Source organism: Mercenaria mercenaria, chromosome 13 (genome assembly GCF_021730395.1).
Source record: "Mercenaria mercenaria strain notata chromosome 13, MADL_Memer_1, whole genome shotgun sequence".
Taxonomy (NCBI): domain Eukaryota; kingdom Metazoa; phylum Mollusca; class Bivalvia; order Venerida; family Veneridae; genus Mercenaria; species Mercenaria mercenaria.
The window spans coordinates 37,519,220-37,534,662 of record NC_069373.1 but is presented as its reverse complement, the minus strand read 5'-3'; the positions used below and the strand labels follow the sequence as shown (position 1 = coordinate 37,534,662).

The 15,443-nt window shown below is 36.0% G+C and overlaps 1 protein-coding gene across 5 annotated transcripts in view; it reads right to left on the bottom strand.

Moving 5' to 3' along the window:
- The window catches only part of LOC123528775 (protein kinase C delta type-like), a 95,660-nt gene that overhangs the window by 9,480 nt on the left and 70,737 nt on the right, over nt 1–15,443 (bottom strand). For all 5 annotated transcript variants that reach the window (XM_045308763.2, XM_045308765.2, XM_045308766.2 and 2 more), the window contains 10 exons: nt 15,090–15,175; nt 14,241–14,370; nt 13,029–13,180; nt 12,131–12,286; nt 11,487–11,660; nt 9,820–9,911; nt 8,745–8,807; nt 5,338–5,476; nt 4,122–4,310; nt 172–312 (listed from right to left, as the gene is read on the bottom strand). In XM_045308763.2, the coding sequence (XP_045164698.1) occupies nt 172–312; nt 4,122–4,310; nt 5,338–5,476; nt 8,745–8,807; nt 9,820–9,911; nt 11,487–11,660; nt 12,131–12,286; nt 13,029–13,180; nt 14,241–14,370; nt 15,090–15,175 (1,322 nt within the window). The remainder of the gene's footprint in view (nt 1–171; nt 313–4,121; nt 4,311–5,337; nt 5,477–8,744; nt 8,808–9,819; nt 9,912–11,486; nt 11,661–12,130; nt 12,287–13,028; nt 13,181–14,240; nt 14,371–15,089; nt 15,176–15,443) is intronic.

Sequence of the window (15,443 nt, the reverse complement as noted above, 5' to 3'; positions counted from 1 at the left end):
CAAAGCGTTAGCTGATTGTCTTCATCACAAGAATTCAACACCCCAAATGAGGTTATAAATTCACAGCAGAGAGGAGCAGGTGAATCACACCCAGTGACCTTAAACACTCGTGCGCAAAAATTAATTAATGTAATAAAACCTGATGCAGCAGGTATAAAAGAGTAAACTTACAATCTTTGGCTTGAATGGTGGATCTACTTGTTTTCTTTCCAGTTTTTCCCAGTCTATATTGCGGAAGTATGGTACAGCCCTGACTGGTCCTGCCGGACAGGTTGGCATACCTAATCGATCTGCAGGGGTCCTCTCAAATAACTGCAAAAATATATCACCATTTTAAGACAAGAGCTGTCCGTAAGACAGCGCGCTCCACTACTCCGGGATTTGACAGTAAAATGAATATATGTCTGAATAAGAGACCTCTACTATAAAAGGAAGATATACCAAGGGGCATAATTCCATCAAATACACAAATAAGAGTTATTAGGATTGTTACAACAAATGCAGATGGTGATGGTAAAGATATATTTTGAGTTTCAAGTCATTATCTTATATAGTACCAAAGTTATCTCCAGAAAATGAGGTTTGTTAAAAAAAATTAAGTATAAAAGGGGCATAATTTGGTCAAAAATACAAATCAGAGTTATGGGGACTGTTACCACACATGCAGATGATGGTGATAAAGATACATTTTAAGTTTCAAGTCTTTATCTTATATTGCATTAAAGTAATATCCAGAAAGCAAAGACTGCCAAAAAATGTTTAAGTATAAAAGGGGCATAATTCTGTCAAAATACAATTAGAGTTATGGGGTATGTAACCACACATGCAGATGATGATTATAAACAAATATTTTTAATTTCAAGTCATTATCTTTTAAAGTACCAAAGATATGTCTATTAATAAAGCTTTTGAAAAAAAATTTAACATGAAAATAATTCCAAGTTAACTCCTTTGTGACCTTGACCTTAGGTATAATGGGCCCAGCCCCTGCATATACTATGTTGGTATGCTGGACAATGTTTATGAGAACTTACAGTAAGATATAAGCAAAAGTAACAAAGTTAAGACAGAAAAACAAAGGTTGCCGATAAAAACTTTAACCTTAAAAATAACCTATGTATAACTCCTTGGTGACCTTGACCTTGGGTATAATGGGCTCAGCCCCTACACATAGTTTGTTTGCATACTGGACAATGTTTATGTGAAGTTACAGTAAGATATAAGCAATAGTAACAAAGATATGACAGAACAAGAGGACCATGATGGTCCTGAATCGCACACCTCTTCCCATATGACCCAGTTTTGAGTATGACATTGTTTTTTCTATTATTTGACATAGTGACCTAGTTTTTGAGCTCATGTGACCCAGTTTTGAACTTGACCTAGATATTATCAAGATAAAAATTCTGACGAATTTTCAAGAAGACCCATTGAAAAATATGGTCTCTAGAGAGGTCACAAGGTTTTTCTATTATCTGACCTATTGACCTAGTTTTCGAAGGTACGTGACCCTGTTTTAAATTTTACCTAGATATCATCAAGGTGAACATTCTCACTAATTTTCATGAAGATCTCATGAAAAATATGGCCTCTAGAGAGGTCACAAGGTTTTTCTCTTTTTATACCTACTGGCCTAGTTTTTGACCGCACGTGACCCAGTTTTGAAACTGACCTAGATATCATCAAGGTGAACATTCAGATCAATTTTCATGAAGATCCATTGAAAAATATGGCCTCAAGAGAGGTCAAAAGATTTTAATAATTTTAGACCTACTGACCTAGTTTTTGACCGCAGTTGACCCAGTTTCAAACTTGACCTAGATATCATCAAGATGAACACTCAGACCAACTTTCATACAGATCCCATGAAAAGTATAGCCTCTAGAGAGGTCACAAGGTTTTTTTATTCTTTGACCTACTGACCTTGTTTTTTAAGGCACGTGACCCATTTTCAAACTTGACCTAGATATCATGAAGGTGAACATTCTGACTAATTTTTATGGAGATCCATTCACAAGTATGGCCTCTAGAGAGGTCACAAGGTTTTTCTATTTTTAGATCTACTGACCTAGTTTTTGACCGCACATGACCCTGTTTCGAACTCGACCTAGATATCATCAAGACGAACATTCAGACCAACTTTCATACAGATCCCATGAAAAATATGGCCTTTAGAGAGGTCACAAGGTTTTTCTATTATTTGACCTACTGACCTAGTTTTTGATGGGATGTGACCCACTTTCGAAACTGACCTAGATATCATCAAGATGAACATTCAGACCAACTTTCATACAGATCTCATGAAAAATATGGCCTCTAGAGGGGCCACAAGGTTTTTCTATTATTTGACCTACTGACCTAGTTTTTGATGGCATGTGACCCACTTTCGAAACTAACCTAGATATCATCAAGGTGAACATTCTGACCAATTTTCACGAAGATCTCATGAAATATATGGCCTCTAGAGAGGTCACAAGGTTTTTCTATTTTTAGACCTACTGACCTAGTTTTTGAACGCACGTGACCCAGTTTCGAACTTGACCTAGATATCATCAAGATGAACATTCAGACCAACTTTCATACAGATCTCATGAAAAATGTGGCCTTTAGAGAGGTCACAAGGTTTTTCTATTATTTGACCTACTGACCTAGTTTTTGATGGCACGTGACCCAGTTTCGAACTTGACCTAGATATCATCAAGATGAACGTTCTGACCAATTTCCATGAAGATCTTGTGAAATATATGGCCTCTAGAGAGGTCACAAGGTTTTTCTACTTTTAGACCTACTGACCTAGTTTTTGAAGGCATGTGACCCAGTTTCGAACTTGACCTAGATATCATCAAGGTGAACATTCTGACCACTTTTCATGAAGATCTTGTGAAATATATGGCCTCTAGAGAGGTCACAAGGTTTTTCTATTTATAGACCTACTGACCTAGTTTTTGAAGGCACGTGACCCAGTTTCGAACCTGACCTAGATATCATCAAGATGAACATTCTGACCAACTTTCATAAAGATCCCATGAAAAATATGACCTCTAGAGTGGTCACAAGCAAAAGTTTACGGACGCACGGACGGACGACGGACACCGCGCGATCACAAAAGTTCACCTTGTCACTTTGTGACAGGTGAGCTAAAAACAAAGGTTGCTGAAAAACTTTAACCAAGAAGTTTCACGCCGACGCCGACATTAAGGCAAGTAGTATAGCCCCCCTATTCTCCGAATAGTGGAGCTAATAAAAATGAATGTCCAGTTCTAAAAAACAAAGCTGTGAAACTGAATACATGTAAAAGTAATTGAAATTGATTTTTCAATTAGTCTAAGATTAAAATATATTTTAGTCTAGAATTCAGAATTTCTGCCTGATTAATTTTTGTAAGTCAATAAGCGACTGAAAAGCTGAAGCTGAAAACAGTTATTACAGTATGTTTCTTTGGTCATCCTGACATCATTACAACTGGTAAGAGTGTTTTCTTGCCAAGATTACAACAGCTCATATTAAAGTGGCATTATGTGCATTTTACTGCACACAGCAGGTTTTTGGTGAATGTTTTATAAAAGCAATTTTTGGTTGCTGTGCATTTAGATGTGTTAAATTAACGATAATGCCACATAAGTATTTGAAGTTGATGGTTTAGAAATAAAGAAATCAGACTAAAAAAATAATGGTTCTTTCCTTCAGTCTTCTACGCAGTGATCTCCCTTACCTATAGGTAGTTTGTTTGTTTGTTTTGGGTTTAACGCCGTTTTTCAACAGTATTTCAGTCATGTAACCTTAACCAGTGTTCCTGGATTCTGTACCAGTACAAACCTATTCTCCGCAAGTAACTGCCAACTTCCCTATAGAATCAGAGGTGGAGGACTAATGATTTCAGACACAATGTCGTTTATTATTTCGTACTGGCAACAGGAAGAGTTTGGTATATTGGGTTAAAAGCTATAATTTCCTCCATCCTTTTTACACACACAGCTATTTCAGCTGGATTTTTACTTGAAAATGCACATAATTCCACTTTAAGCACCATGTACTTTAGTGAACTAAAAACTGCTATTTGGTTACAAGTTTATCACAATATCCAGTACAGCTCTTTTGCTTGATTCTAACAAACATCTTACCAAACTGAGTATTGATCCAGCTTCTTTTGGCAGCCATCTTGGATAATGGGGAGTGTCATTAAGAATAGAATGGAAAAGATCATCTTCATCATCACCATGGAATGGTGACTGTCCTATCATCATTTCATACAACAGTACTCCAAACGACCACCAATCTACCGATGTTGTGTACTTCTGGCCTTTCAAAATCTGCAATTTACAATTTAACTGTCAATATCTAATCTAAGACATCAAACGATTTGTCCACAACTCAAAGTACAATTGTATTTCTTTCTTTATATCATGGAATGACAGATAAGTCCATGCCGTACCATGCTTAAACTTTGTAACATTCAACATGGCCACAAATCCATTCTGTTCTACAGTATTCTAATATATGAGCCGCACCATGAGAAAACCAACATAGTGCATTTGCGACCAGGATGGATCCAGACGAGCCTGCGCATCTGGATCCATGCTGGTCGCAAATGAAATATGTTAGTTTTCTCTTGGTGCGGCTCATATATGGATAAAGTCTAGCCTAAAAACACTTCTTGGATAATGAGCCCCTATCATTAGGACTTTCTGTCTGAATATCAGGCTATATTCTATGGCTGACTAGTCTAATACCGTATAACATACCACGTTCTCCTAATCATATATACTGCAGAATTGTTAATACAAGTGGGCGACTAATTTCTCTCAATCTTAAGAATACATTGAAGAACAAGAGCTGTCAAGACAGCATATGCACGCTTATCTGAATTGTTGATTCAGAAGCAGGAATATTAATACATGTCAGAGTTATGGGACTTGATGCTTTCACCTAGTTTTACAAGTGAAGTTTCATATCAATTTCAGCATTAGTTTTCGAAATAGTAACTTGCATGCAAAACTTTAACCAGGATTAAGTCCAAAAGGGGGCATAATTTGGCCAAAATACATGTCAGAGTTATGGGACTTGACCCAGTGAGGTTGGTAATTGACCTAAAACAAGAAAAAAAAAGTTTCAAAGTTATATGCCTTTGCATCGTAGCTACACGTACCTGCATGCAAAACTTTAACCAAGATGTGACACCGACACAGGGTGAATACAATAGCTCTTATTATTCTTCTAATAGTAGAGCTAAAAATGGAATCTATGGATTTATGCAACATGAAATAGCTATTATGGCAGAAACTACATTGTCTATACTGATGAAATGACATAGTACATTTTGTAAAATGAGTCTCTCACCTCAGGGGCTATATAATCAGGAGTTCCACAGAATGTACTGGCTCTGTTTTCACCGAATATCCCTTCTTTGCACATACCAAAGTCAGCTATTTTTACATGTCCATCTCTGTCCAATAATACATTATCAAGCTTCAAGTCTCTGAAAATGTAAATAAAGTTTCAGGTTATTTACACCTCAGGTGTCTTCCTGATAACATTTTATGAATTTCAATTTAAATTCTATATCATAATTGTCTCTTTTTTTTGTTCCTGTCTGACATAAATACTGAGTAAATTAACCTTTGGCACACAGACTCCACTTGTCCTAGTGACTAGACAGTGCTATGTTTCATTCTTTTACAGGAAAACATTGCAAGGGATCTGAGTCACTTGGACACAATTTAGGTCACTTGGTGACTTTTCTAGCTTCTGATGGTGGATTTATTTATTTATTTTGTTGGGTTTAACATCGCTCTGACACAAATATAGGTCATATGGCAGCTTTCTAGCTTTGATGGTGGAGGAAGACCCCAAGTGCCCCTCTGTGCATTATTTCATCATGAGCTGGTACTAGAGTACATCCACCGACCTTCCGTAAGCCAGCTGGATGGCTTCCTCACATGAAGAATTTAACGCCCCGAGTGAGGCTCGAACCCACATCAATGAAGGGCAAGCGATTTAAAGTCAGTGATCTTAACCACTCAGCCATGGCAACCCACTCTGATGGTGGAGGAAGACCCCAGATACTCCATCTGAGCATTTTTTCTGCCATAGGCCGGCACTTGGTTGAACCTATGACCTACCATAAGCCAGATGGATGGCTTCCTCACATGAAGATTTCTATGCCCAAAGTAAAACCTGGCAAAAAGGTTATAATATTCTTGGCCAGCAAACTTAAAGCTGGACACTCATATGGGTTATGAGTCATCTATTGTGAATTCTTTTAATAAATCGACACTCTGATTTATGCTCTAGTACATCTATAATTTCTATCACCAAAACCTTAAGACCAATTTCTATCCATCCTTCAATACTGGATGACAAGCTGAAGATTTTGGTCACTGTATATCCTGTATGCCTATCCATAGGCCAGGATGAAATCCTCACAGTTGATTTTCAAGTTCTTGAATGCCTGTCTCCAGGCCAGAAGGAAGTCATGAAAACCAATTTCCAGGCTAGGTCTATATCCTGGATGCCTATCTCAAAGCAAGGATCAAATTCTCACAGTCCATTTCTAGGTTCTTGAATGCCTGTCTCAATGCCAGAAGGAAGTCATAAGAACCAATTTCCAGGCTAGGTCTATATCCTGGATGCCTATCTCAAAGCAAGGATCAAATCCTAACAGTTCATTTCTAGGTTCTTGAAGGCCTGCCTCAAGGCCAGAAGGAAGTCATAAGAACTAATTTACAGGCTAGGTCTATATCCTGTATGCCTATCTCAAAGCCACTATCAAACCCTCACAGTTCATTTTTAGGTTCTTGAATGCCTGTCTCAATGCCAGAAGGAAGTCATAACAACCAATTTCCAGGCTAGGTCTATATCCTGGATGCCTATCTCAAAGGAAGGATCAAATCCTCACAGTTCATTTTTAGGTTCTTGAATGCATGTCTCAAGGCCAGAAGGAAGTCATAAGAACCAATTTCCAGGCTAGGTCTATATCCTGTATGCCTATCTCAAAGCCAGGATCAAATCCTCACAGTTCATTTCTAGGTTCTTGAATGCCTGTCTCAAAGCCAAAAGGAAGTCATAACAACCAATTCCAGGCTTGGTCTATATCCTGTATGCCTATCTCAAAGCCAGGATCAAATCCTCACAGTTCATATCTAGGTTCTTGAATGCCTGTCTCAAGGCCAGAAGGAAGTCATAAGAACCAATTTCCAGACTAGGTCTATATCCTGTATGCCTATCTCAAAGCCAGGATCAAATCCTCACAGTTTTATTTCTAGGTTCTTGAATGCCTGTCTCAAAGCCAGAACCAATTTCCAGACCAGGTTTATATCCTGGATGCACATCTCAAGGCCAGGAACAAATCATGACAGTTTTATTTCAAAGCGATGGTTATATCTTGGATGCTTATGTCAAATCCAGCTGTGCAACAACACTGAGTAAATCCTGCATAGTTACATGGCAGAAAGAGAGCAGTATAACCAATAGTTTTGATTTTAGAGAACAACTGTTTCATTCACCTCAAATTTTACATCTTCGCCAATTCATTTATCAAGTACACCAGTACTTGTTAGGAAGTTTTTCTAGACAAGTTCTCTAGTACTGTTGTACTATGTGTTTCAGGAACAATGACCTTTAAGACACTGATGTGTAGAACAATATACTTAACATCATCATCTATACAACTTGGAACAGCTGAGAGTGCTTTATTAATGAAATTCTTCTCAATGTCTAGTATCAATTGTCAATATGACCATAGTAACAGCAATTAAAAGAATAATTCTACAAATATACATTAAGATGAAGTCTTGACAAATAACCATTCAATTCAATGAAACCTGCAATTCAAGGAACAAATGAGCTGTGCTATGAGAAAACCAACACAGTGCATTTGTGACCAGCATGGATCCTGCGCAGTCTGGTCTGGATCCAGGAATTTAGCAGGTAGTTAGCATGCTGTTCGATTTCAAAGCCTATTGCTATTAGAGAAATTGTTAGCGAAGTCTGGTCAGGATCAATGTTATATGCTAACGGTTTCTCTAATTGCAACAGACTTTGAAATCGAACAGCATGGATCCTGCGCAGTCTGGTCTGGATCGATGCTGGTCGCAAATGCACTATGTCTCTCATGGTGTGGCTCATATACTGAAGTAACAATTACAGCCAAAGTAAACCTATTACTACGGTAATGCATTATTGTTTTTTTAATAACATCTAACTTTTATACAGATTTTCATATCCTTATTCTGCAAATGGCAATGTTTCATAGAAGTGAATTTTCAATCATTTAATTTTTAAGAAATTTATTGCATTTTTCAAAATTAAATTGAAAAGACATTTCACTGATTATATGCTAAAGTCCAAACTGATCAATAGGTATCACTAACCTTTACCTGCTAAATTCCTAAAATGGGCTGGTCAATTGGGCAATGCCATTTATTATTCGAAGGGATGTTCACTCAATAGTGAACAGACCTTGGTCTGCACTGGTCGCAAAGGCAGAAAAACTTGCCACCAGCAGGCTAAATGTTAAAATATCTTGTTTGAATTTATACATAGTTTTCTTAATTCGTTTTTTTTTTCTTTCCGACATCATAAAATGATGTAAAATCAGTGGTATATTGATAGTGATTTTTTCTGTTTGTTTTTTCTTATTGTTACATTAATCCATAAATTAAATTCACAAATACTTATCTCCAATAGAAACCTATTTTATATGAAAAAAAAACCCATAAAATTTGCAGTAAAAAGAAAATACGTACCTGTACACAATACCTTGGGAATGAAGAAATTGTAATCCTAGTAGAATCTCTGCTGCATAAAATCTGAAAGATCATTTTATTCCATTCATATACTTTTCAAATATGGAGAGAAAAAATAACAATTACCACAGATGTTTCTTTACCAAATATTTTTGGTCAAATGTCTAAACTTTGTTACTCTATGCTTGGTTATGAATGTAAACCCATTAACAAGAGGGTCATGATGGCCCTTAATCACTCACTAGAGTACGATTTGCTCTCTGTGACAAGGTGAAGGTCACTTAGATCAGTCTTTAATACAATACACTCAAAGATAACAACTTGCAAAATTCATTAAGAGATGCCAATTAGATGTTATACACTGATACTTTATTTCATATCTTAGTTTGTTTTCGATAATAACTGAACTGAAAACAGCATTATTCTTGACGTTTGAGGTAGAGGTTACATAGGACATGCAGTGTTGTATGGTACGTTTGCGCCAAGGTACCTGAATATCCCTTTTTTTGCATAAAAATGTCCGAGATGGACTAGAAAGTTTCATGAATATCTAGTCAATGCAGGATTTGTTTCCTTGCTAAAATGACCATTGGACCCTAATACTGTAAAAGCACATATTTTCGCTGGGTCAAAATTTTGCGAATTTGAAATTCTGAGTATGTTCGCGAGGTTTAATATTCGCGCAATTGTAAAAATGGTATCCTACTTTAATTAGAATTATAGTAATGGTGAATATTTACGCGAGGTTTAATTTTCGTGAGATGTAGGGTCTCGAGAATATAGCGAAAATTTAACCCTTGCAAAAATTTCTGCTTTTACAGTACACCAATGCTAAGTCTGATATTCAACTTCAATTTTGCTCTTTCATTGCTACATGTTAACAGATTGTAATGAATGTTAGCATGAATGTGCAACTGACAGCTACAGACTTCTCAGAAAAAAAAGACATCTGTATAAATGTACTATAAGGAAAGATATGGTAAACAGAAAATTTGTCATTCCTAAGTATAAGTCTTAAGTTTGACTTTAAATATTAATGAATACGGGACTGAAAACTCAATGCCTAAATACTTACTGAGCTCTATTCATTTCAAACTTGCCAGACACTTGTATATGAAACATCAAATCCCCACCATTTAAATACTCCATCACAAAGAATAAGTGGCTCTGAAAAGTAACATATTTCTATCATGCACTTTGCATTCCAAACAAAAATTAAGGTAGAGCATAAGGAGAAAATTTAAAAACCCTCTGCCTGGTTAGAGAAAAACTACTTTTTCCCAGTTTTGATTATGACAAATATATCATTTCTAACACAGATTATTTCTGTGTGTGACTTTCATGATCATATGCCATGAAATGGTTCAAATCTTACACCAAAAACACTATTTCTGGTTCAAAAGAGGAATATTGGCTTATGCCCTATGTATAGGTCATAAATCAACTGATGTTGCACATCTGACTATAGGCTTAAGTATGACCTTGAATTGTTCAATTGTACTTCTATGATATTTTTGCAAAACTAAGAACTGACACTAGAAACCAACTAGTAATTTCATCTCTCCCTGTGCCCCAAATCAGCTGTTTTTCTGAATCAGGCCTGCAAATGTTTTGTTACCAGAACATAATTATATTGGGCTCTCGTGAGGGTAGGGAAGGGGGGGTATTTGTTTTTATCACTCTTTAAAATAAAGCACTATTACCTTTATACTTAAAAACAATATATAAATCATTAAAAGATAAATTAGGCCGATACAAGACCTGGATCATAAGACTGACAGAGACGGTGCAAGCCTATAGTTTCAAACATATCCATCTCTTAACTTTTGTTGGGTTTCACAAGTATAGGTCAAATGGCAACTTTGCAGCTTTGATGATGGAGGAGGACCCTTCCATGCATTAGTTAATCATGGACGGGCACCTGGGTAGAACCACCAACTTTCCGTATGCTAGCTGGATGACCTCCTTAAATGAAGAATTCAACGCCCTGAGTGGGGCTAGAACCCACATCGGTGAGGGGCATGTGACTTGAAGTCAGTGAATTTAACCATTTGGCTACAGAGGCCCCTATCTCTTAACTGAAAAGAGCCATGTGATATATAATAAACAGAAACAGATAGGGCTGTCATCGATAGAAACGATATCGATGTATCAACGATTTTTTTTGTCGATCGATTATCGATTCCCATTTTCAAAAATCGATATTTTACAGGGAGAAAAAACTACCCAAATAAACACTCAGACCCTAAAACACAACTTAAGTTCACAAAGTTGTAAATCTGGATGAATGCAAAAAAGGAGTGAAGGCAAAATAAAAATGAAAGATGTTATTAATTTTTTTGTTTTTGTTTTTGGGTTTAACGCCGTTTTTCAACAGTATTTCAGTCATGTAACGGCGGGCAATTAACCTAACCAGTGTTCCTGGATTCTGTACCAGTACAAACCTGTTCTCCGCAAGTAACTGCCAACTTCCCCACATGAGTTATTAATTTTTATGTATTTCTTTTATTTCATAAATACAAATACAACACAATCAAACAGAAATAAGGAAAGTAGGCAATAAAACTTAAAATAGCATTTACAGGAAGGTATAAAGTATTATATGAAGAAATAGGTCCATAATCTAACTTAATAATCAATATATCGATGTATCGTCGATATTTGTCTTCTGATATATCGGTATCGTCGATACGCCTAAGACCCTATCAATGACAGCTCTAGAAACAGATAAAAAAAACTTACAGGTGTCTGAAATGTGCTGTGTAGATGTGTAAGGTACGGATGTTTACATCCCAGTGCTAATACTCTTTTCTCTATCATCGTACATTCTACATCATCGTCCTCTAATACAACATCTTTCTTCAACACTTTTATTGCATAGAATGTATTTGTTCCTTTTAATTCTGCCAGCATCACCTAGAAATAAAACACGGCATAACTTTGTAAACATGTGAAATAAAGAGATATAGAACCTGTGAATACTGTATCATTTAATTTCGTGGGCATGAAATTTCGTGGTTTTGGTCAAAATGGCAATTTCTTGGGGATATGAATTCATCAATTCAACTTTTGAACATAAGAATGAATGGGAATTTTACTTGTTCGTTGGGATTAAATTTCGTGGATTGACTCCATGAAAACTAGTCCCCCATGAATATTAATGATTTCACAGTACATTCCCAACGATAGTTCCTGATAAACAAAGAAAAACCTAACCAAATCAGGATGCTGACGCAGACAAAATGGTGGGTACAACAGCATCACATGTTCTTCAAGCAGTATAGCTAAATATACAGCAGCAGTCACTCTAGCAGCAAGCTGATTGTTCTATACTTGTCAATTCCAAGTCAGAACAGAGTCATTCTGTTAGTCTTCAAGTTACTTACCTTCCCAAAACTTCCTTTCCCGAGAACTTTGAGCATATTGAACTGTTCTGGAGAGAATCTCTTTTTAGGTGGTGGTGCCGGAGGGACGTCACGATTCTGTTTGTCCCATACTTGTTCGTAACCCTCTTCTTCTGATGAGTCTTCATCTCCACCTTTCTGTAAAAATATATATAAATAACTGCTTTTATTATGTGTTTTGCAGAGAACTACTGGAATAGTACAGCCTTTTATTTTATTTTTTTTTATTTATTTTTATTTTTTTTGGAATAGTACAGCAAAATAAATTTTATCACTCCACAAGTTCGAAAGTAGAGAAAGTAGATCACACAAAATTTAGTAAATGTGACCTAGTCTAGACCTTTGAGGCCCAAAAAATGCAATCATAACATTGGTTTGTTTATAAGCCAGCTACAGCCTAAGTTTTATTCTATCATATCAATCCAAACTTAAGTTGAGCAGACAATTTGTTTACTTCTAGCAAATCAAGGGGCATAATTCTGCTGTTATTCCTGTTGCACAACTTTACAGGATGATAGTTTTCTGTTAATTGTCACGTCTCTAAGTCAAATCCCTCTGGATATATATGCAACACAAATTTTGTTGAATGGACAGACATACAAGGGCAAATTTAAGGGTCCCCACAACAACACCCAAGAAAATGGGGCATAAAAACCAAAACAATATAAAAAGCATAAAGACAAACAAACATTTGTGTAATGTCTTCGAGTAATGTCTTTAGTATTCAATATTTTTTGAACATTTGCTTATCCACTTAAAGTTTTTTTCCAATGTTGAAAGACAGAGTCTTGTACTTCATCAACATGGATTAAAGAAAAGTGAAGTAATAAGTGTTTAAAGCACAACATCCAGGAGAATATTAAGACTATGGGATACATACCCCAGCTCCAGTTTTATCAGGGGACACAGAAGTTCTACGGTCATCCCCTGATTTCTTCACTGTCTGTAATACTTCAGCAAATAGCTTCTGATTTACACCACACAAATTTGGCATAAACTTCTCACATTTCTTGTGGCAGTTCACAGAACAAACTGTAAATGATAATTTGAAACAGTAACAACACAAAGTAAATCAACACTAGCTTCTCTAACATAAATTTTCTCAAGACTAAATTCTCTTATATAAGACAGACCCTCCGAAAAACAGCTGGACGGATTCCTAACATGAAAAAAATTCTATGCCCAAAGAAAAGTTTCGAACCTACAGCAGTGAGGTGCAAGTGATTCATAGTATGCGACCTTAGGCACTCAGCCACTGAGGCTCTTGTAGCCAATGAAATGAATGTTTAGGGCTGTGTGCTTAGCTTTAAGAGAGAACCCAAAATGATGATGTTATGACATCATGTGGGATTATTTCATGTTCAAATAATTTCTTTTACTACCAGTATACTTAACCTTAATCTTTCGAAATATTAGGCTGCTAGCTTCATGATTTAACATAATAAATGACGTTTTTCAATTCGGCATTCTTCGGACAAAAACGTAGATCAACAGGTACGTGTCTTTCCGTACAAACGGAGAATTTTGAAATCTCATACAAAGTTTCAGAACGCTAGACCCAGGTTTTAATGCAGGTTATGCAGGGCCCATAGTCATCAACATCTGAAGTCTCAGAGTTAAGACAGGCGACTGCTCAATTTGCCCTAACCATTTCTGTAGTGTATTCATGCTGCTGAAATATTGAAGATCCCCACACAGCTTCCTTGCAATCTTTACATATTTCACAATGCAAGAGCAAAATGAAAATTTAGATTGAATACAACAACAATTGGCCTTAACCCTTGCCATGCTGGACACGATTGATTCTGCCTTTGCAACCAGTGTTGACCAAGATCAGCCTGCACATACGTGCAGTCTGATCATGGTCTGCACTGTTCGCCATTCAGTCAGTAAATTTTCAATAAACATCCCTTCCAATTTTAAATGGTACTGCCCAAATTGGAAGATGGACTAGTCCATTATAGAAATTTAGCATGGTAAGGGTTAAACATAAAACTACTTTAAGTAATACAACTGATCTTTCAGTATAAGTAAGGATACCAACTAATCAAAATCTCCAGTGCCGATATGTGCGTTTAAAAATAACACTGACCTTGACATTTTAATCCTTGTCTAAACAGACCATAAAGTAGAGTTCCGCAGTGGTCACAGAATGTCGGGGACATGTAATTGTTCACCTTGAACTTGTGTGGTACATTTATATTAAATCTTTCAGTTAGCATCTGAAGTGGAAAAAATAGTCTTTAAATACATGTATTCTAACATGAAATAACACATTTTAAATGTCAATGAGTAATACTAAAATAGTTAACACTATTTTTACCAAAAGGGATATCGAATGTTCTCTGCACTCTATTTTTAGTTCCATCAAAATGCCACGATGTAAAGAATTACTTGAAATTTTATCATTTCGATAAAGGCCATGAGGCCGAAAGTATAATAAAATAAAATAGAGTGAAAACTTAATAGTTAGATTAATTTAGAACTTTGTTATGCAAAATATCTGATATTTCAAATGATGTAAAATTTTTTGCTATGGTTTTAAGGTTATTCTTAAAATCAAAAATACTATATATAAATACAGGTAAAACCTATCTGGTGTTCATGCGTGTTGTCCCTCTATTTTAATTAATTCTTCGTTGTAATTAAAAATACTGTTAACCACGATTTCAAGTATAAATGTTTTTTTAGCGAAACTATATCACATGTCAATTTTTATGAATGACATTTGAATCCAAATGCAAAAACCATGACATCTGTGCTTGTTTCCATGATAACATCATGTTGTTGTGTGAGATATGCTACAAGATGTGGGGATTGTGACACAATGTTCAAGTGTTCACTGTTCCGACAAACACCATGAATAGACAATCTGGTAATTTCTGAGTTTGTTATCTTCAACAGAATGTATAACAGTATCAGTGAAAACATCGTGAATTACCTTAGTTTCCCTGCTGTCCTTGGCGCTGCCTGGACAATTTCCTAGAATCTTCCCATGGCATTTCTTATGAACAGCACAATTGCACACTAAAATTTGAAAGAAACATGTGTTGTTTATCAATACCAATAACTTTAAAGAGAAAAGAATCAGCATTTCTAAAATACATTTCATATTCACATTGCTGTGAAATAATTTTGAAATCAAGCTAGAGATTTCTGAGAAGACTTTGAGAGAATTTTTAAGTTTTTTCCTTTGCTTGCCATGGCAAACAGAATTTCTGCATAGATGACCTTAATTTGAAGTAATCTGAAAGGGCCCAACAAAGGAAAATTCCTGTGAAGTAAAGTTGAAACT